This window comes from Dermochelys coriacea, chromosome 6 (genome assembly GCF_009764565.3).
Source record: "Dermochelys coriacea isolate rDerCor1 chromosome 6, rDerCor1.pri.v4, whole genome shotgun sequence".
Classification (NCBI taxonomy): domain Eukaryota; kingdom Metazoa; phylum Chordata; order Testudines; family Dermochelyidae; genus Dermochelys; species Dermochelys coriacea.
In genome coordinates this window covers 61,902,097-61,924,146 of record NC_050073.1, presented here as the reverse complement: position 1 = coordinate 61,924,146, position 22,050 = coordinate 61,902,097, and the positions used below count along the sequence as shown (strand labels likewise).

General features: G+C 39.3%; 1 protein-coding gene across 1 annotated transcript in view; it reads right to left on the bottom strand.

Annotated features, from left to right (window-relative positions):
• The window catches only part of SIPA1L1 (signal induced proliferation associated 1 like 1), a 365,338-nt gene that overhangs the window by 125,095 nt on the left and 218,193 nt on the right, over positions 1-22,050 (bottom strand). The window contains 13 exon segments of the mRNA XM_043515810.1: positions 2,193-2,249; positions 2,252-2,355; positions 2,357-2,626; positions 2,628-2,667; positions 2,670-2,804; positions 2,807-2,856; positions 2,858-2,896; positions 2,898-3,011; positions 3,013-3,163; positions 3,166-3,218; positions 3,220-3,403; positions 3,406-3,471; positions 3,474-3,980. Of these exon segments, the coding sequence (XP_043371745.1) occupies positions 2,193-2,249; positions 2,252-2,355; positions 2,357-2,626; positions 2,628-2,667; positions 2,670-2,804; positions 2,807-2,856; positions 2,858-2,896; positions 2,898-3,011; positions 3,013-3,163; positions 3,166-3,218; positions 3,220-3,403; positions 3,406-3,471; positions 3,474-3,669 (1,459 nt within the window). The 5' untranslated portion in view covers positions 3,670-3,980.

Genomic DNA, 22,050 nt, shown 5'->3' with positions numbered 1-22,050 from the left:
ACACGGCATCTGGGAGCAAGCCCTCCAGCCAACATCCACAGACTTGTGGTAGAGGAGCAAATGCAAGAGTGCTAAAAATAACTGTGTGGATGTGATGCTTTGACATTGCAGCTCAGATTGGAGTTCGGGCTCTGATCTCACTCTCCTTCCTCACCTCAGGTTTCAGAGTTTGGCAATTAAAAATACGTAGATATTTTCACATCATCTGATTTATTTAGTTTTCCCAGTAAAAATTTTGCTCACTGCTTCCTTAACCTTTTAGACTATAATAGACTCCATCTGATCAGATACACAAGCCAACTCTAACCTGTATATCAACACAAGATTACCTATATTGAGGGATCTGCCTGCACCTGACATAATATCATGGAAACCTATTACAGCCAGCTCTGAACACTTTTAGGCACCCCACAAAATTGTTTATCTAGTGCTGCATAGGAAATGGGACACTCTCTAATTGCAACTTTTTTTCCTCTGCTGGAGGTTGGGTACTTTCTTTTCTCCTTCACAATTGTTTTTCATCATGACTACAGAAAAGGAGTGCAACTGTGTGTTTTTGTTCCGCCTTAAAAAAAAAAATTCTTAAGTCTTAAGAGCAAGTTACTCTTCCACCTTCCATTTGTGTGTGATCATTTCACTTTCAGAATCCAAGCTTACATGTTGTTACACACACACACAAAAAGGCCAGGCTCTGCCCTTAGCTACCTGGAGGGGAACTTCATTTACCTCCTCTCCCAACCCACTTTGTGGGAGAGTTGGCATTCTCACCCTCTACAGTTACCTCCCCAATCAATCCCCTATGTTACCACCCATCCTCTCAACTGTTTCTACCTCTGTCCTTACCGCAGTCACAGTTTTCTTCTATGGTGTTCTAACCTCTGGTCCTATACCTTTTGCTGTATTTTCCAGCTCCCAGTCTCCCTCCTGCTCCTCAAATTCTATTGTGCTCCTCCCAGTCTCCATCCTTAATCCACATTCCCTTACATATCTGCTGACCCTCTCCCTCCTTGTATTCCTCTCTTTCCACTGTATACCACATTCCCTTGCACCCAACCTTAATCCCTCTCCTACACCCCCACACATTCTCTTTCTCTTCACCGTTTCCTGCAAGCTTCCAAACCAGACAGCAGGACCTTCTGCAAGGTGTTTCATCCCTCATATTTTGTATAGCCCATTGAGACCGTGAATAGAAGACACCAGGGAAGTGACACAGATACCAAGTTTTATATCACTTCATGTCCTAACCGTGCCACTACTTGGGGCAGGGTGTATTGAACAGAAGTTGAAATGTATTACTGCATGCAAATTATTTGCAAATATGCAAATTAGCTCATTACATTTTGTTTGTGGGTGATGCCATATGTGGAGCTACACAACTTGGCAAATATGAGTTAGTGCTAATATAAGTCTCTGTATGTTTACATGGTCAGCAAGTGACATGTTCACTTGAAAAAGAAGCATTTTCAAAACTGAAACATCAACATGTCTCTGTCTTCTAAATTTGTCTATCTTCAAGTTTTGTATACCAAGCCTCTAAGTCTTTCTGACACTTACTACAGTGATTCCAATTAACATTCACTCACTGGGACAGAGTAAACTACACCAAGAATTAGTTTGGACCTAATTCAAACAGATGGGAAGCAGCTTTGTAGATGTCGTAACTGTAGATAGGGGATTACAAAATACCATGATAAACTCATTGTCAACTGCTGGCGAAAAGATAAGTAGGGGGCCAAAGCTCATACTGTCATATTGAGAATGACAGCCATAAACAGCATAACTTTTGCAGGTGTCTTCTGAAATTATCATATATTGAACTGGACCTTACTATGGCAAAAATAGCCTGTCTCAGGACATATATAGTACTATCATGTATCCACCATGCACTTTGAAACACAGAGCCAAGATGCAGGGGCCCAAACACTTTGATAAGCAGCAATCCCATGCTAATACAAGATAACATGCACATAAATCAAGATTGTTGCCTTTTAACTTGATTTAAATGTTTTGGGGTTTTTTGCCCTGAATCAAGATATATGTTTCTTTTATTATGGGTAAACTTACTTCTAAGTTATTAAAATGTCAGCAGAATACAGCACTCCATAGTAAGATTTGCATGAATTATTACATGCCAAAATAGTTTCCTATTTGGAGTCAGAAAAATATGATATATTGTAGGGAAAAAAGGTTACTTACCCTCTGATAGAAGAATTTCCGATAATAGTATGCACCAAGGTCCACATGTTCACAATGTATCTCTTCACTCTATCTAAATGTAACATCAGATTTTCCTTGGGGACTTCAAGTACTGCTACTCCTGCATTTGTGCAATGGGAGCTAAGAGTAGACTCAAAAGGCACTTTCGCATCCACTGAAGGAACCTGAATTAGATTTGGACAGGCTGATCTTCCGTTCTCCTTCCCCACCAATCTCATTACGAAAATAAGGACACTCACACAGTTCATTGCTTTTATCATCCCCCTGGTCCATATTGAGATTTCCTTTTGAATTCAGGTCTTCAGTGCTGCCCATAGGAGAACTGAAACTTGCAGAATGGGACAAGGGCCCAGAAACTAATGATGCTGCTGCAGCAGCAGAAGCTCCTGTCGTAGTGTTCCTTCTTTTAAACATTATGTCGGTTGATTGCTGCTTCATTTAAATCAAATATATACTCTGAACATCATAATGGGCAAAGCATTTTGGACAAGTCCAAGGCCTGACACTGTCTTCTGACCGGTTATCTTCAAGGTCTGAAGACTTTCCGAGTTCCCCTTCACCTTTGGCATTACGCAACTTACGAAAATAGAAGAATCTCCAGTCTCTGATTTTGAGCGCCTTTTAAGTGGTTTCTCCCTCCTTAAAGAGTCTGAGGTTCTCTCTCTGAGTGATAGGCCCACATCACATCCAAAGAGAATCCTGAACCCTTGCTTCCACTGGCTATCAGAAGTTCACTGAGTTTGGCTGGAGCTGGGCTTCTCTGATCAGACTTCTCATCTTTATAACCCTTTAAAATCAAAAAAACTGTCCCCTGAAGTTCCCTGCTTATCTATTGAGGATGTGCTGCCATATTCCCTGTGCAGTGATGGCCCAGATTTAAAAGTGGGTGAAATACATTCATCAAAGCTATCCACATCAAGTTCACTTAGGGTAATGTCACTGTTACTCGTTGTCTTATTCTGCGAAGGGCTTTCCTAGGGGAACTGGGGTAACCATCAGGTAAGAAACCTAGAATCTAGATTCTCAGATTGTCTTGTTTTTTTAAGAGTGTTCTGGATACTCTTTAACATGACAGAGTCACTAGCATTCAGGTTAACAGAGCTCCCCTGACTCCCTGGACTGCTTTTAGAGGACATACTATCAAGGCAACCTGATGTTTCATTTTCCTGACTTGATCTGCTAGTTTTTTGACATTTTCCTTCCTTGGAGGCCAATCAGCAATCCTGGCCCTAACTCCCATTTTGGGAACACCAGAGTAGAGGTAAGATGGTGGGAACCGTCACTGCGTGGAGGCCCCACTGGAGCCATAACTGCAGATCCTAAGCTGCCATTCTGTGACCTAAAGCGCCTCATGTAAAAGTCATCTGAGTGGACTTTAGAACCTCCATCTGTTCCAACTGCTACCCCAGTGGCAACAGCTCTTTCAGTCTGGGACCGCTTCAAGCTGGTCATGATTTGTAAATTGTTTAGCTTTAGTAAGTTCCAAAAGAAGACATAGTCATCTCTGCTTTTAAATTCACAATTTCCTTTTGGAGAATAGTCTCCAAAATGTACACTGGTTGCATGAGATCCCAATCATGGTCATTTAAGGAAGCAGTTAAATGACAGATATCCAGGAAATTCAGGTCTTCATAAGTTTTGATATGTAATAGCTCCTCTAGCTTCTGCATTTTAACAGGTGGCCATATTCCAATAAGCCTAAATTGTTTTAGCATCACTTGAGTTCCAAAACTTCAGAGTTATTATAATCCAATGATTTATGCCTAGAACAGAGAAACAGGGAGACAAAAGTATTAGTAATTTTATGTAAATGCATTATCCCACACCGAATGTATTAAATAAATTACTACACTAAAGTTGTATGTAAATAAACACTCCATTTTTAAACCCTCCTACACTGAATCAAAAACATAGAGTGGTGGAATTTTCATGTACTGTGCCTATTGATTTGCATATAGAAAGACATTACTTTTGGATGCAACATTTGTATACAAAGAACACCTACTGAACAGGTCAGTGCTGTTTTATAGGTTGGCTGGCAGAAAATACAAAACAAAGCAGAGAGCAGTCTGACCCCGGCAACGGCTCTAAGCCCACGCACAGTATTCCAAGAACCCTAACTAGGTCATAAAATACTTCAGTGCGACAGGTATGCTCCACAATAAAGCACACACATACTGTAAAAATCATTGATTTATTACACATTCTGTACACTGAGTTAGAAGAATACAATTCTTTTAAGGTTTGTAAGCAAGACTAATGTTTAGATGTCAACTACCCTTGTGAATATTTAGAAATCAATATCCACTGTTCCCCTTTGTAACTATTTCACAATTATTTATACTTCTGCTAATAACAAAACTGCAGAAAGCTAACGAGAAAAAAAGATTCTAAAAGGTTTCTACAGTAGACATAACTTACTTCAGTAACACTTATCCTATGCTTTCCCTCCCAAGTCCTATTTGCACAAAAGCTGAATATTTTGGAAAATATGTAGCATACCCTCAACCCCATTTTCCCACTTGTTACGTACACACAAAGTGAACATGTGCACACACACACGCACTTTTGCATACCCAGATATGGAAATGTTTCACTTGCTGACAAAATACTGTGAATATCACAGCTCCCCTATATTCCAGCTTCACAAGGCTACTGAAAGAAATGCTCTTCTACACTCCTCAGCATCAAAACTGATGACAAAGCATTATGTTACTCTTTGAGGAGCTACAAAAGTTATACAAATATGCCCCAAATGGTAGAAGACAAAGGCATGAGAATGTCAGCATAAAATCCTGTACTGCTGTATACATCCTTTAACAAAAAGAAGTGGATCATTTTCAAAGACTAAACCAATTACATAAAACGTGGCCTTTAAATACTTGCCAAATATCTGTGAAAAGATGCTGCTGAACCAGCACCACATTGACAATACAATATTGTCTATGTATCAAGGGTTCTAGTGCTTCTAGCAAAACTAATACTTTCTGCAGCTTTCAAAAGTAATGAGTACTTATTTCCACAGTAATTAAATATCCTGCCAGTACATTTTCTACTTCCAAAGTCAGTATGTTTTAATTTCACTTGCCATAGACACAACCGGTTTGAAACAGCAGCAGGAATTTATATAAAGCTGAACATTTAGGAAGGAAAAATGCAAACTAATTCCAGTACACATAGCAAAAACAGTGCAAGCAGTTTGTGATGCTGATGTTTTTGTGCAGCCATTCAGACAAGCAATTGTCTTCCTAGTAACACTTCATCAACCATATTTATAAAAATAATTTTACATAGCTAAAAAGGATAACTCTTGAAGGCTGACCGGCTACTTCAGTCACAAAACTACTGAATTTTCAATTATTTCACAAGCCAAACTTTTCATATGTGGTCACTAATTGTGTGTTCCTCGTTTTGAGCCTGGGAAGGGCCAGTCAGCAGGTCCCCTTATTGAAACCGAAGGGTCTGATATATAGAAGTGCTGAGCACTCTCAGTGGCAACTGAAGTCAACCGAAGATATTCTATGAACATACAGGATCATAAGAACAGCTTTACTGGATCAGATCAATGGTCCAGCTAGCCCAGTATCCTGTCTCTGGCAATGGCCAGTACCAGAGGCTCCAGAGGGAATCAACAGAACGGGAAGATTTTGAGTGATCCATCCATCCCCTGTTGTCCAAGTCCAGCTTCTGGCAGTCAGAGGCTTAGGGTCACCCAGAGAATGGGGTTGCATCCCTGATCATCTTGCTAATACCCACTGATAGGCTGATGCTCCATGAATTTATCCAATTCTTTTTTGAACCCAGTTATACTTTTGGCCTTCACAACATCACATGGCAACAAGTTCCACAGGTTGACTCTGTGTTGTGTGAACAAGTATTTTTTTTTTGTTTTAAAACTGATGCCTATTAATTTCATCCAATGACCCCTAGAGAGACAGACCATTCCTTGCTTACAGACAGCCCTCGAACCTGAGGCAAATATTCTTCAGCAATCACACAACAAAAGCACTAACCCAGGAACCTATCCTTGCAACAAAGCCAGATGCCAACTCTGTTCACATATTTATTCAAGTGACAACATCATAGGACTTAATCACATTAGCCACGCCATCAGGGGCTCCTTCACCTGCACATCTACCATTGTGATATATACCATCATGTGCCAGCAATGCCCGTCTGCCATGTACATTGGCCAACCGGACAGGCTCTATGCAAAGAATAAATGGACACAAATCTGACATCAGGAATCATAACATTCAAAAACTGGTAGAACAACACTTCAACCTCTCTGGTCACTCAGTAACAGACTTAAAGATAGCAATTTTGCAACAGAAAAGCTTCAAAAACAGACTCCAAGGAGAAACTGCTGAGCTTGAATTCTATGCAAACTAGATACCATTAACTTGGGTTTGAAAGAGAGACTGGGAGTAGCAGGGTCATTACACATATTGAATCTATTTCCCCATGTTAAGTATCCTCACACCTTCTTGTCAACTGTCTAAATGAGCCATCTTGATTATCATTACAAAAGTTTTTTTTCTCCTGCTGATAATAGCTCATCTTAATTAATTAACCTCTTACAGTTGGTATGGCAACTTCCACCTTCTCTTTATGTGTATATCTTCTTACTATATGTTCCATTCTATGCATCCAATGAAATGGACTGTAGCCCACAAAAGCTTATGCCCTAATAAATTTGTTAGTTAGTCTCTAAGGTGCCAAAAGGATTCCTGTTCTTTTTGTGGATATAGACTAACACATCTACTACTCTGAAACCCCTAGTTCTTATGTTATGTGAAGGTGTAAAAAAACCACTTCTCTATTTGCTTTCTTCATGCCACTCATGATTTTATAGACCTCTATCATATCTCCCCTAGGCCATCTCTTTTCTAAGATGAACAGTCCCAGTCTTTTTAATCTCTCCTAATATGAAAGCTGTGCCATGCCCTTAATCAATTTCATTGCCCTTCTCTGTATCTTTTCCAATTCCAATACATCTTTTAAGATGGGGTGACTAGAACAACATACGCTATTCAAGGTGTGGACATTCCATGGGATGTGTATAGTGGCATTATTATATTTTCTGTTTTACTATCTATCCCTTTCCTAATGGTTCCAAACATTCTGTTAGCTTTTTGACTGCTGCCAAACACTGAGCGGATGTTTTCAGAGAACTATCCACGGTGACACCAAGATCTCTTTCTTGAGTGGTAACAGCTAATTTAGACCCCATCATTTTGTATGTATACTTGGGATTATTTTTCCACTGTGCATTCCTTTGCAATTATTAAATTGAATTTAATCTGCTATTTTGTCACCAGTCACCCAGTTTAGCAATAGCCCTTTGTAAAACTCAGTCACCTTGAGTAATTTTTTATCCTCTTTCACCACTTTACTGTTCACTCCCTTCTCCAGTTTATTTATGACCATGTTGAACAGCACTGACCCCGGTACAGATCCCTGGGGGACCTCACTATTTACCTCTCTCCACTGTAAAAACTGTCTGTTTATTCCTACCCTTTGTTTCTTATCTTTTAACCAGTTACTAATCCATGAAAGGGCCTTTCCTTTTATAGCATGACAGTTTGCTTAAAACCTGGGGATTACAGTGGACGAGAAGCTGAATATAAATCAACAGTGTGCCCTTGTTGCCAAGAAGGCTAACAGGATATTGGGCTGCATTTGTAGGAGCACTGCCAGCAGACCAAAGGAAGTGATTATTCGGCACTGGTGACGCCACATCTGGAGTACTGCGTCCAGTTTTGGGCCCCCACTACAGAAAGAATGTGGACAAATTGGAGAGAGTCCAGGGGGGCAATGAAAATAATTAGGGGGCTGGAGCACATGACTTATGAGGAGAAAAGAAGAGTGAGGGGGGATTTAATAGCTGCCTTCAACTCCAAAGAGGATGGAGCTAGGCTGTTCTCAGTGGTGGCAGATGACAAAACAAGGAGAAATGGTCTCAAGTTGCAGAGGGGTCTAGGTTGGATAAAAGGAAAAACTATTTCACTAGGAGGGTGGTGAAGCACTGGAATGGGTTACCAACAGATGTGGTGGAATCTCCATCCTTAGAGGTTTCTAAGGCCCGGCTTGACGAAGCCCTGGCTGGGATGATTTAGGGGGGTTGGTCCTGCTTTGAGCAGGGGGTTGGATTAGAGGACTTCCTGAGGTTTCTTCCAACCCTAATCTTCTATGATTCTATGATTAAGAGCCATTGGCAAGGGACCTTGTCAACAGCTTTCTGAAAATCCAAAGTCCAAGTATATCAACTGGATCACCCTGGTCTCCCTGCTTTTTGACACCCTCAAAGAATTTTAATAGATTTGTGAGGCATGACTCCCTTTACAAAAGCCATGCTTATTCTTTCCCAACATATCAAGTTTATCAATATGTCTTATATTTCTGTTCTTTACTATAGTTTCAACCAATTTGCTTCGTACTGAAGGTAGGCTTACGGGTTTGTAATCGCCAAGATCACATCCCTTTTTAAAAAAATTGATGTTAGATTAGCTAACCTCTGCTCATCAGACACAGAAGCTGATTTAAGCAATAGGTTACATATCACAGTTATGACAGGTTTATGCTCAAATAAATTAGTCTCTAAGGTGCCACAAGTACTCCTTTTCTTCATACCATAGTTAGTAGATCTGCAATTTCATATTTGAGTTCCTTTAGAACTCTTGGGTGAATATCTGGTCCTGCCAACTTATTACTGTTTAATGTATTAATTTGTTACAATTAATTTGTTACAATCCTCTAATGACACCTCACCTGTGACAGTTAATCCGATGTGTCACCTAAAAGAATTGCTCAGATGTGGGGATATTCCCCACATCCTCTGCAATGAAAACCTATGCAAATAATTAATTTCATTTGTCTGCAATGGCCTTGTCTTCCTTGAGTGCTCCTTTAGCACTTCAACTGTCCAGTGGCTCCACTGACTGTTTGGCAGGCTTCCTGCTTCTAATGTACTTTAAAAAAAATGCTGTTAGTTTGCGTGTGTCCTTAGCTAGTTGCTCTTCAAATTATTTCCTAGCATGCCTTATTATATTTTTACACTTGACTTGCCAGAGTTTATGCTTCTGTTTTCCTCACTAGGATCTGACTTCCAATTTTTAAAGGATGCCCTTTTGTCTCTAACTGCCTTTTACTCTGCTGTTTAGCCATGGTGGCATTATTTCGGTCGTCTTACTGCCTTTTTTTTTTTTAAATTTGGGGTATACATTTAGTTTGAGTCTCCATTATTGTGTTTTAAAATACTTTTCAATCAGTTTGCAAGCATTTCACCCTTGTGACTGTTTAACATGCTTCCTCATTTTTGTGTAATTCCCATTTTTGAAGTTAATGCTACTGAAGTAGGTTTCTATGATTTTTCTTTGCTACTCCCCCAACAGCGAGACCTACTCTGTCATTTCTATATATTTGCATCCTGGTATTACCGTGTCCCATTGATTGTCGTCATTCCATCAAGTTTCTGTGGTGCCTTTTGTATCAATACCTTAATTTAATGCCCGGCTCTCAACTTTACTGATCTTAGCATTTAGACTTCTAGCATTTGTATATATGCACTTGTACATTTTTTGTCAATATTCAGTTGCTTGCTCTTCCATACCTGTTGGCTTTCCCCTAGCCCTTAGTTTAAAAAAACTTTTACAATCTTTTTAATTTTACATGCCAGCAGTTTTGGGTTCCATTTTGGTTTAGGTGGATCCCATCCTTCCTGAGCAAGGTCCTCCCTTTCCAAAAGATTCTCCTAATAAACCTAAAACTCAGCATTTGAGAGAACACTACTACGGAGGTCCTAGACTATAATCTTTTACCTACCAGCCTAAATCTGGGTCTGCCGTATCTCTATCCTACCTTTCCTATGACATTGGTACCCAGAGGTACCATGACTACTGGCTCCTCCGCAGCACTGCACATAAGTTTCTAGATGTCTTTGCACCCGGCCAGCAATTTACCGTGTAGTTCTCCCAACAATCACAACCCCAATTATCTATATTTCTAATGATCAAATTCCCCATTACTATTACCTGGCTGTTTCTAGTAACTGAGGGTCCCTCCCCAGAGGGGTATCCTCAGTGTGAGAGGATACCATGACATCATCTAGAAGGAGGATCCCAACTGTGGGATTGGTTCCCTCCGTTTAATCTTGATGTTCTCCTTCCCAACCTCTGTGCTTTCATCCTCCTGAAAGCACAGAGGCTGTCAGTCTGGGGATGGTACTACTCAATTATGCTTGTGTAAATCTTGTTCATGTACCTCTATTTCCTTTTGCTCCTTCAGGTCAGCCTCTCTGGCCTCCAGAGCCCATACTGTCTCTTTGAAGGCCATGAGCTGATTGTACAGTATGCACACATGTACCACCTGCCCACAAGTCAGGTAATCATACATACTACATTCAGTGCAATAAACTGGATAGCCTCCACTTTGCAGCTGAAATTCTGCCTGCACTATTTTTACTCTTCCTGCCTTTTTTTTTTTTAAAGGAGGATTATTGGTCTAAGATTAGAGTATGTTTGTTGGGTGTATCTGCCTCTCACACTCCCTGTCTAAATTTCCCCACAGAACATCTCTGTATGTTGCTCTAGTTCGTTAGCACCTCTGGTTGCCTTTTTAAACACCTGTTCTCCCTGACTGAGGCCTGTGCCCTTGTCAAGGGGTCATAAACTGGTTGGGATCAAAGGATAGTGGGGGGAAGGGGGAAGAGGGGGGGGGCAGGTTAGGTAATAACCTCTCAGCCTAACCTAGCAGGCCACTTGCTCAGCACACAGATCCAAAAGCACTAACTATAATCTTCAAACAAGCACAGAACAGACAGAAAAACTCACCCCCAATGATCACATGATCTTTCCCCCAACTGAGGAACTCCCTCACAAGAATATATAATGCTATGTACTCTGAAAAAATCATGCCCTAAATGTCTCAAATTGGGCCCCCAAAATGAGAGAGCAAGGAGCTATTGGACAATCTATTCTTCGGAGGTAATGCAGATGAGGAACTGTTACGGGGCTGAAGGGTCAAAAAGAGGAGTTTAAACAAATACAATTTAAATAGCAATAAGTCACCAATAACCAGATGGCATTCATACAACAATTCTGAAGAAAAATAAGAAATAAGTAGCTAACACAAAATATGTAATCCATCAATAAAATCAGCTAGGACTGGATGGTAGGGCACATTGTACCTATCTTTAAACAAAGACGATAGGGGATCATAGGAATTATAGAGCAGTGAGCCTTACTCCCATCACAATGTAAATTACCTTAAAACTATAATTAAAGATAGAATTATAAATATATAGATGAACATAATATGACAGAGAAACTAGCATGGCATGTAAAGTCATGTCTCTCCAGTCCATTAGAATTTATTGAAGAAAGCACAAAATAGTGAATAAAAGAGAATCTATATACAATATGTAGTTGGAGTTACAAAGAGCTTTATATAAAAGCACTCACTAAAGACTATTAAGGAAAATATGTAGTCACATGATAAGCAGTAAAATATCATATATTGGAAACCAGTGAAGAGATAGAAAAAAGTAGGAACAAATGATCAGTTTTAAACAGAACAAAGGTTAACAGAGAAGTATCCCAAGATCTGGTCAAGCTGCTTTCCTGCAGCTCCCAGATAATTTTTAACTTTATTATTTTAGATCTACTCCCAATTCAAAATGTTCAATCATGACCAAAGTAGTATCCCTGCCTTCTCCCTCCCCAAAAGAGAATAAGAGTGATACTGGCAGGACAATCAGCTCATTAAGGAGAAATTCAAAAGCTACATGGGGCAAATCTCAAAAGGTATGCAATACAACCCTATTCTTGTAAAATCTAGTAAAAGGTGGATTAGCCACTAGGGCCTGAAGTAGAATCAATTATTCTTCAAACTGAAATGAGTCAGTAGAAAAATGACCTTCCATGCAAGGAGATTAAATTCACAGGAACTGAGTGAGCTTTCCTAAGATTTATCAGGACTACATTCATATCTCATGACAGAGGGGGGTTTCAATGGGAGATTTCAAAAACGTGAAATGCACATGAATCTAATGAATGGCAGCTGGACAAATACTGATCTGACCTTACACTAGTTGTGATAGGCAAAACTGCTGTCTAATATACCAGCATGCAATCAGCCTAAGTTGGACTCAAACAGACGAAGAAGGTAGTTAAGATTTTTGCAGGGCAAGAAAGGGTCCACTTGTTCCTGATCACATCACACCCAAACTTTTTCCATTTAGAGTTGCAGATCCTTCCAAGATGCCAGGAAGACACGCACCAGCTGCTTGGAGAAAACAGGCCTACAGATCTCTACAGAAGTCAAGATTTCAGCATGGCTACTGGGCTGGAATGGAGTGGGGTGCTGCAGGCTTAAGATATCATCTAAGGCAAAAGTCTTGGCCCAATGCAGTTGGCTTTGGCCACCTACAACAGAGCTGAGTACCATATCCGTCTGTGCCAGTATGCAACTATTGATCTGATTTCTTCTGAGCTTTACCAGGACTTTTGCTACAAGTTGGAGAAAGTGTCTTTTGCTAATGTGATCTCTTTTTGTGCCATGTCCACAAGACTGACAGCTTCTTGTTCAACTCAGTGGCAAAAAGATCCACCTCCAGCGTCCTTCATCGAGGAAGATCTGGTTTGCCAGAAGGCACTCATTAGGATCCATCGTAGATCAATTCAGCTTGTCTGCAACTGTTTCTCCTTCCTTGCATGGTACATAGTGACCAGAAATATTCCGCCAATCCAACACTTGTAGATTTTCCCAATACAAGAGGACCTACTGCCTCCCTATTTTTTTTATAAAAAGAAAAGGAGTACTTGTGGCACCTTAGAGACTAACAAATTTATTAGAGCATAAGCTTTCGTGAGCTACAGCTCACTTCATCGGATGCATTTGGTGGAAAAAACAGAGGAGAGATTTATATACACACACACAGAGAACATGAAACAATGGGTTATCATACACACTGTAAGGAGAGTGATCACTTAAGATAAGCCATCACCAGCAGCGGGGAGGGGGAGGAGGAAAACCTTTCATGGTGACAAGCAAGGTAGGCTAATTCCAGCAGTTAACAAGATATCAGAGGAACAGTGGGGGGTGGGGTGGGAGGGAGAAATACCATGGGGAAATAGTTTTACTTTGTGTAATGACTCATCCATTCCCAGTCTCTATTCAAACCTAAATTAATTGTATCCAGTTTGCAAATTAATTCCAATTCAGCCGTCTCTCGTTGGAGTCTGTTTTTGAAGCTTTTTTGTTGCAGTATAGCCACTCTTAAGTCTGTGATCGAGTGACCAGAGAGATTGAAGTGTTCTCCAACTGGTTTTTGAATGTTATAATTCTTGACGTCTGATTTGTGTCCATTCATTCTTTTACGTAGAGACTGTCCAGTTTGGCCAATGTACATGGCAGAGGGGCATTGCTGGCACATGATGGCATATATCACATTGGTAGATGCGCAGGTGAACGAGCCTCTGATAGTGTGGCTGATGTGATTAGGCCCTATGATGGTATCCCCTGAATAGATATGTGGACAGAGTTGGCAACGGGCTTTGTTGCAAGGATAGGTTCCTGGGTTAGTGGTTCTGTTGTGTGGTGTGTGGTTGCTGGTGAGTATTTGCTTCAGATTGGGGGGCTGTCTGTAAGCAAGGACTGGTCTGTCTCCCAAGATCTGAGAGAGTGATGGCTCGTCCTTCAGGATAGGTTGTAGATCCTTGATGATGCGTTGGAGAGCTTGGTGGGGGCTGAAGGTGATGGCTAGTGGTGTTCTGTTATTTTCTTTGTTGGGCCTGTCCTGTAGTAGGTGACTTCTGGGTACTCTTCTGGCTCTGTCAATCTGTTTCTTCACTTCAGCAGGTGGGTATTGTAGTTGTAGGAATGCATGATAGAGATCTTGTAGGTGTTTGTCTCTGTCTGAGGGGTTGGAGCAAATGCGGTTATATCGTAGCGCTTGGCTGTAGACAATAGATCGAGTGGTATGATCTGGATGAAAGCTAGAGGCATGTAGGTAGGAATAGCGGTCAGTAGGTTTCAGATATAGGGTGGTGTTTATGTGACCATCGCTTATTAGCACCGTAGTGTCCAGGAAGTGGATCTCTTGTGTGGACTGGTCCAGGCTGAGGTTGATGGTGGGATGGAAATGTTGAAATCATGGTGGAATTCCTCAAGAGCTTCTTTTCCATGGGTCCAGATGATGATGTCGTCATCAATGTAGCGCAAGTAGAGTAGGGGCATTAGGGGACGAGAGCTGAGGAAGCGTTGTTCTAAGTCAGCCATAAAAATGTTGGCATACTGTGGGGCCATGCGGGTACCCATCGCAGTGCCGCTGATTTGAAGGTATACATTGTCACCAAATGTGAAATAGTTATGGGTCAGGACAAAGTCACAAAGTTCAGCCACCAGGTTAGCCGTGACAGTATCGGGGATACTGTTCCTGACGGCTTGTAGTCCATCTTTGTGTGGAATGTTGGTGTAGAGGGCTTCTTCATCCATAGTGGCTAGGATGGTGTTTTTAGGAAGATCACCAATGGACTGTAGTTTCCTCAGGAAATCGGTGGTGTCTCGAAGATAGCTGGGAGTGCTGGTAACGAAGGGCCTGAGGAGGGAGTCTACATAGCCAGACAATCCTGCTGTCAGGGTGCCAATGCCTGAGATGATGGGGCATCCAGGATTTCCAGGTTTATGGATCTTGGGTAGCAGACAGAATACCCCAGGTCGGGGCTCCAGGGGTGTGTCTGTGCGGATTTGTTCTTGTGCTTTTTCAGGGAGTTTCTTGAGCAAATGCTGTAGTTTCTTTTGGTAACTCTCAGTGGGATCAGAGGGTAATGGCTTGTAGAAAGTGGTGTTGGAGAGCTGCCTAGTAGCCTCTTGTTCATACTCCGACCTATTCATGATGACGACAGCACCTCCTTTGTCAGCCTTTTTGATTATGATGTCAGAGTTGTTTCTGAGGCTGTGGATGGCACTGTGTTCTGCATGGCTGAGGTTATGGGGTAAGCGATGCTGCTTTTCCACAATTTCAGCTCGTGCACGTCGGCGGAAGCAGTCTATGTAGAAATCCAGGCTGCTGTTTCGACCTTCAGGAGGAGTTCTCTGTGTGTGTATATAAATCTCTCCTCTGTTTTTTCCTTTTTTTTTTACTGAAAACAAAACATTCAGACAGGAAAAACCGACCAGTAGTGGCCTTTGGATAGCAGACTGTGCTGAAACTGTGACTTCTAATTTGTAATACACTATAAAAGCAGACGGTTCCCACAGCTATGATCGCTAATGATTTTCAGATATAGTACTGACCTATGCTCTGGCTATAGACTTTTACATTACCAACTGAATTACTTCTGTTTGGATGAAGATAGTGAAACACCTCTGATCCTGTATGCCTCAGTCAAAAATCTCTTTAGCCGCCTGTGAAAGAATTGCTTTAGTCTATCTAAACCACTCCCTTTATAGATATCACACACAGTCTAGGTGAGTTACAAAGATTCTTTGTCCTTAAAAGGAGCATATTTCATACATACATAAACAGAATGTTAAGAATGCTTCTCCACATGGAGTTTCCAGACCTAGGCAGACACAGAAATAACAAGGGAAGCCAAAAACAAACCTTTGTAAGTAATTCTAGAATTATTTTAAGAATGGTCCCTTTCTGAAACCAACTACAAAATGCCTAATTTTCCAGAAACTATGCAATGGTTATATTTTTAAAACTGTAAAAAAAGTGAACTTAAAGTGAATTTAAACTGAAGAACTACACTGAGTTTTAATTATGCGATTCTAAAGGCAGCTGTTTGTTATGAAAGCTATTAAGCTGCGGTTGAGATAATGAGTAGAGCACAAAATCTTAACACTGCTGATCTCAAAAAGGAATAAATAAGTGCTCAAAAAACCCACATAACTTTGGTCAACAGAAGATAGCATGCAAATTATACTAGCAAAAATAAAGATCCACAGATCATCTGGTCTAGTTCTAATCTGTATTTCATGACTTCAATAATGGAGTGGAGAGTATGCTTGTAAAATTCACAGATGACATCAAGCTGGGAGGGGTTTCAAGTACTTTGGAGGACAGGATTAGAATTCAAAACAATCTAGACAAATAGAATTAGGATGAATTCAACAAAATGAAATTAAATAAAGACAAATGCAAAGTACTCCACTTTGGAAGGAAAAATCAAATGCACAGCTAGCAAAATGGAATATAACTGGCCAGGCGGCAATATTCCTGAAAAGGATCTGGGGGTTACTGTCAATCACAAATTGAATACGAGTCAACAATGTGATGCAGTTGTGAAAAAGGCTTTTATTCTGGAGTGTATCAACAGGAGTGTCATATGTAAGACATGGGAGGTAACTGTCCTGCTCTACTCTGCACTGATAAGGCCTCAGCTGGCGTAAGGCATCCAATTTTGGGTGCCACATTTTAGAAAAATGTGGACAAACTGAAAAGAATCTAAAAGAGAGCAACAAAATTGATCAAAGGTTGAGAAAACCTGACCTATGAAGACAGATTAAAAAACTGGACATGTTTAGTCTTGAGAAGAGAAGACCGAAGGAGGCCTGATAACTCTCTTCAAACATGTTAAGCGCTATTACAAAGGAGATAGGGATCAATTTTTCTGTGTGTGCAATGAAAGGAGGACAGGAAGTAATGGGCTTAATATGCAGAAAGGGAGATTTAGGGGACAAGACTTGACCTCATGAGGTCCCTTCCAGCCCTACATTTATATTATTCTATTCCAGAAGTAAGCTACACAAAGTAACAGGAGTGTACTGATAATAGCCTCTTCTTTAGCATGCTATGTTTTCAGCTGCACACACTGAAAATCAATCCTCACATTAGCTCTGTAAGACAGGTACACTTGGTTTTTGTGTCAAGAGATCACCATAAATGGCTTGAACGTGCAGCAGTAGAAATGGAAACAGAGTAATTATAGCCAGATCTAGACTTGCATACAAAGATTTTGTTTTGATGATAGTACTGGACAGAAACGAGAACTAACACTCAAAGATAAAAGGATATTTATCCAGCTGCACCTCAAAAATTTGCGCACTACATTATAATAATTTAATAATTTAATAATTTATTTATAATTTAATAGAGAATAATAATAATTTAATAATTTAATAATTTATTATTTATAATTTAATAGAGAATAATTTAAAGGAAGTCATTTGAATGTTCTTTAAAACAGAGTTCCAAGGGGGGAAAAAAATTTTAAGGACAGGACTGCCATATTTTACTTTTGAGGCCTTTAAAAAGAAGTATTAGGAGTCCTGAACAGAGAGTTTAATTTGAGGGGAAACAAAAGCTATTGTCCTTATTAAAATGAAGTAGTTTAAACATACTCTTTGTTTTAAAATTTACATCTGTTCTCAATTAAAAATCCAGCTGCATGAAATAATATTTCTTCTTTTAAAATTAAATTAATTGTGCATGCAGCACAGAAACTTGTTAAAAACCAGTTGGTTCTTCAGTATGATGTCTGTGGCCGCACAAAGACTCCCCAAGAACTAACAAAAATGAAGGCTCTATAATGGAAAAGCTTTTTGTTAAAGACATGGATTTTTATTTAAATGTTATTTTTAATTCCATTCAGACCCAAGAACAAGGGGTCATTTTGCACACCAAAAAAGGAAAACCATCTTCAGTTGAAGTTTGGCACACATACTGTATATCTAAATTCATGAGGCTTCATAAATCTAGCCCAAAAAGTGTTTAGGCTTCCAATTCTTAAGTAAAGTAAACAAGCATAATAGCATAGCTCCCTGTGGATAATTCAACTATTTTTGAGAAATCTTAAATACAAGAAAAGTTTTTTGCCTTTTGATAACCATGTTTATTGAGGATTCATTTTCCAAAACATCAACTTTACCAATTAAAAAAAATCCAAAAACCACATTGTGAAACAAGGTAACAACTCCTAACTAGCTGTTTTTCTCATTAGGTTTATTGTAGATGCCTCTAACACATTTTGAGTTAAAAGCTAAACAAGATTTGATGGCTCAATGGTTAAAATTTTAAAGATCATGCAAACAGGGTTTATCTGTGGCTAATAGCTTAGCACAGTCTCATATCAATAGCTGAGATTTGCTATTAATGCTTATCAGATGCTATTAAAAGATTTTAAAGTACAAAGATTCACTTGAGTTTTTGAATCTTGAGAATCTGGTGACAAAGCTTAATGAATTAAACTATTAACAACATAACCATAAAATACAAAAGTTATGAAGAGATCTTGAAACTTTCAGCCTCACACACAACAAACAGATTGATAGAACAGTTAACAGAACAGGTAAAAATCACAGTCTTTGGTACAGAGCACATGCATTAATACAAAAGGCCTAGTGCTTTGAGGAATTTTAAAGTGTTCGAGCATACTCTTTCTGCATGTAAGAATTTACTTTAACAGAAGAATCAGATGGTTTATAGTGGTACAACATGAAGAGACCAAATACTCCAAATTCAAACTCATCTGCAGATAATGAATTATTACTTACAGCACCTGCAAGTATGTTAGGCCTCATGAAAAGTCAACAAAACAATAGGGGAGAGAATTAAGAGAAAAAAAGGCTTCAGTACTAAAATGATCTCAGCATAGATCTGTACACTGGATGGCCACAATATCTGCAATTTAAAAAAGCAATATACATATAAAATAAATATCTTATTAAATAACAATGTGGTTGATTTACATTAGAAATGGGCATTAAGGATGGATTTTAAGAGGAAGAATAGTCAACTGGTGAATGAGAAAGAGCCCTGTTCAACAAGAAACACAAAAGATTCTCTCATTAGAAAGATTTTTTTGTACGGATTCCTCCACATCAATCATGAAACAGATGCTGTTCTATAATTTGTTTACATAGACAAATCAAATCATATATATACACACATACATACACACAAAACGATATTTACATAATGCAATGCAAATTCTGCACTCCCAATTATGAAAAAACCCAGCGTTTGAAGCTACACGCTGAGGAGTAGGACTTTGTCTGATTATCACCTGTTAAATGTGACCAAGATCAAAGGTGCATGATATAAGGAAATACTGAACTGTCCATGGTTGTTCTGGCTTTGAGCTAAGGCTGTTGTGAACTTGTAACCATAAAAAAAACAACCCTCTTCTGTGCAGCTTGAAGGACTGACTCCTACCAGTATCCTTGCTGGAGCTGAGGGGTAATATCTAATAAGCTTATTAGCATATCTCTAGGTTCCTTTATTGTTTTTAATATGTTTTCTCTGTAATGCTTTTACCTTGAAAATAAGTGTGTTTGCTTTTAAAGAGCTGTGTGGAAACTCACAACTGTTGACAATTATGTTGTACATAGCCTTCAAAGAGGAAGCAAAGCACAGATGCTGGGCCTGCTTATGCAGTCTGGTTTGCTGGGGATATCACAATGTTAGCAGGGACTGAGCAGCCTGAAAAAATCCTAGTCAGAAGAGGGAGAGACACTAGTCTCTACCCAAGAAAGGTGATGGCTGAGAAGCTGAGAGGGACCATGAATGGGGGAAATACAAGTGCAGCTGCCCTGAACTTGACAGATATCTCTACAAGTTAGTCCCTAGCATATTTCAATAGGTCAACTTGAGTTTAAGAAAGAAAAAAGGTCTAAAGTAGTTTACAAAACAAATGTAACTTTTGCCATCTGTGGTTTTCTTTATGATTACTGTCTAACCTATTAACTATAGTCAGTAAAGGAAAATATCTATATCTGCTGCTGGTTTGCATGCATGCGTAACATTTCATAAAATAAAAACAGATTCTAAATTATTTAGATTCTAATGTTAAACCTCTACAAGCAAATTACCTAAAGTACAGTACATGTGTGGGTGTATTCCTGTTTCGGTGCATCAACAGTTTAATCAGCCTTCCACATTATATGATTACAGTTCATGATATAAAATCATGCTGGTAACAGTTCAGTAAGAATCCCGCTTAACCCTTTTAGAAAAAGATAGGAATCATATTTTGAACACACTGGTCTGATCCCCCCCATGTCCCTAATCATTTAGGGCTAGACCCACAAAGGAATTTAGGAGTATAACCGCCACTTTAAATCCAACATTTATATCCCCCAAACCCTTTCTTAGCTGCTGCCTAACCATATATGCAATAATAATAAAATAAAAATTAAATATACACCAGACCCTCGCTAGAATGTGGGATTTGGGATCCATGCGCGGTATCACGTTAACCGCGTTAAAATGAATTGCAATTAAAGTAATTAAATTTGGGACCCATGGCAGTGACCACGTTATATGCAAATTTGCACTATATAGACATGTGTTATAGCGAGGGTCCTGTGTACTATAAAAATAAAGTTTGAACAGCCAACACTAGTTTTAAGTGCCTCTGGCACCTCTGAGATGTAAATTTTATTATGATGATGATGAGAAATGCTTTAGTAATAAAAATAATAAATAGTTTTGCTAAATCTAAAAATATTGGTAACCCTTTAAGAGTTAGTCTGGTAACCCACTAGGAATCACTATACGTTGCATCTTTCTTTAAAGTTAACAATAAAAATTAGATTAAAAGATTTGCTTTGGAATAGTCCAAGGAAGCTTTTCTTTGGGCAAGAATCTGCCACTTAAGGTTCAGCAGCAGCAATTTAAAACAATGAAGTTACCACTCCTTTGGTTTCTGAAAACCCTGGGTAACAGCCCCCTCCAAAAAGTCCTGAAACTAGGATATAAAAAAGGGAGGTCACTATGTGCTCAAGGGAGTTGACTGAACCCAACACAAGAAGCTGCAGAATCCTAAGTGCAACCGACATCTGGACTGGTCATGTAGAAAGGACTCTCCCTCGTCCCAAGATTAAGAAGATAAGAAAATGCGGTGAGATTTAATTTCAAAGATTGTATTTCCCCTTCTATACTTTAATATAAATAACTGTAGGTTATCTTGCTGAGTCTATGCTCTCTAGGTAAAACTCAAGTAACCATCTTTTAGATTTTAATTCCTTTATAAATTTAAGGAAATTGGCGTAAGAGATTGAAAATAGTTTTTTTAAGCACTTGCAGTTAATATTCGAAACCTGTCCTTTTTGGACCAACCTAGTCAAAGAAGAAGTTACCACACTCTTAAAAATTCCTTAAAGAGAAGTGCACCTTTGGAAATGTGATAAATGTGTCAGGTATCAAAGAACTGAGAATTGCTGATCATAAGTGAATGTAGTAAGAAATCTTGATAATTTACATTGGGTTTGATATAACTACTGAGCCTCAATTCTAGACTCCGATCATTGCTTGCAAGACTACACTGGCCATGTCTCTGTTTGACTGGTGAATTGCTCATTATATATTAATGTGGTTTTGGGTGAATTAATAAATTGTTGGTTGGTTAAGAAGAAGCAAGTGTTCCAGTTTGAGAGATATTGTTCAAGTTAAAAAAGTTGACCTGAAAAGAACCTAGCGTTAAACTAGTAAGGCAATGCTCCCTGGACTCAATTAAAAAGGGGTTATCCTCTTGAATTCTATTATACTTTGGCAAACCTGGGTTAGTTAGATTTCAGCTTTAAAATCTAATGTGCATCCCGGCAAATTCATAAATTGACCCCCGTTTCATTCTTACTGCTGTGGATCATACTTAGAGAAAGGTGCCTCCTGATAGGCATTTCCTACTGGCTATCTTAGATGCCTCCCCACTCCAACTGCTGGTATCTATATACCCATTCTTAGGCACTAAATTTCCCCATCTATTGTATAGGTAGCCTGGGAATTTAACAATGGTCCTATCAAACAAACAAACAAACAAAAAAAAACCTAGGATTTTTTTTTTAAATACTACTACTACTACAGCTAATTACTACAAAAAAAAAACT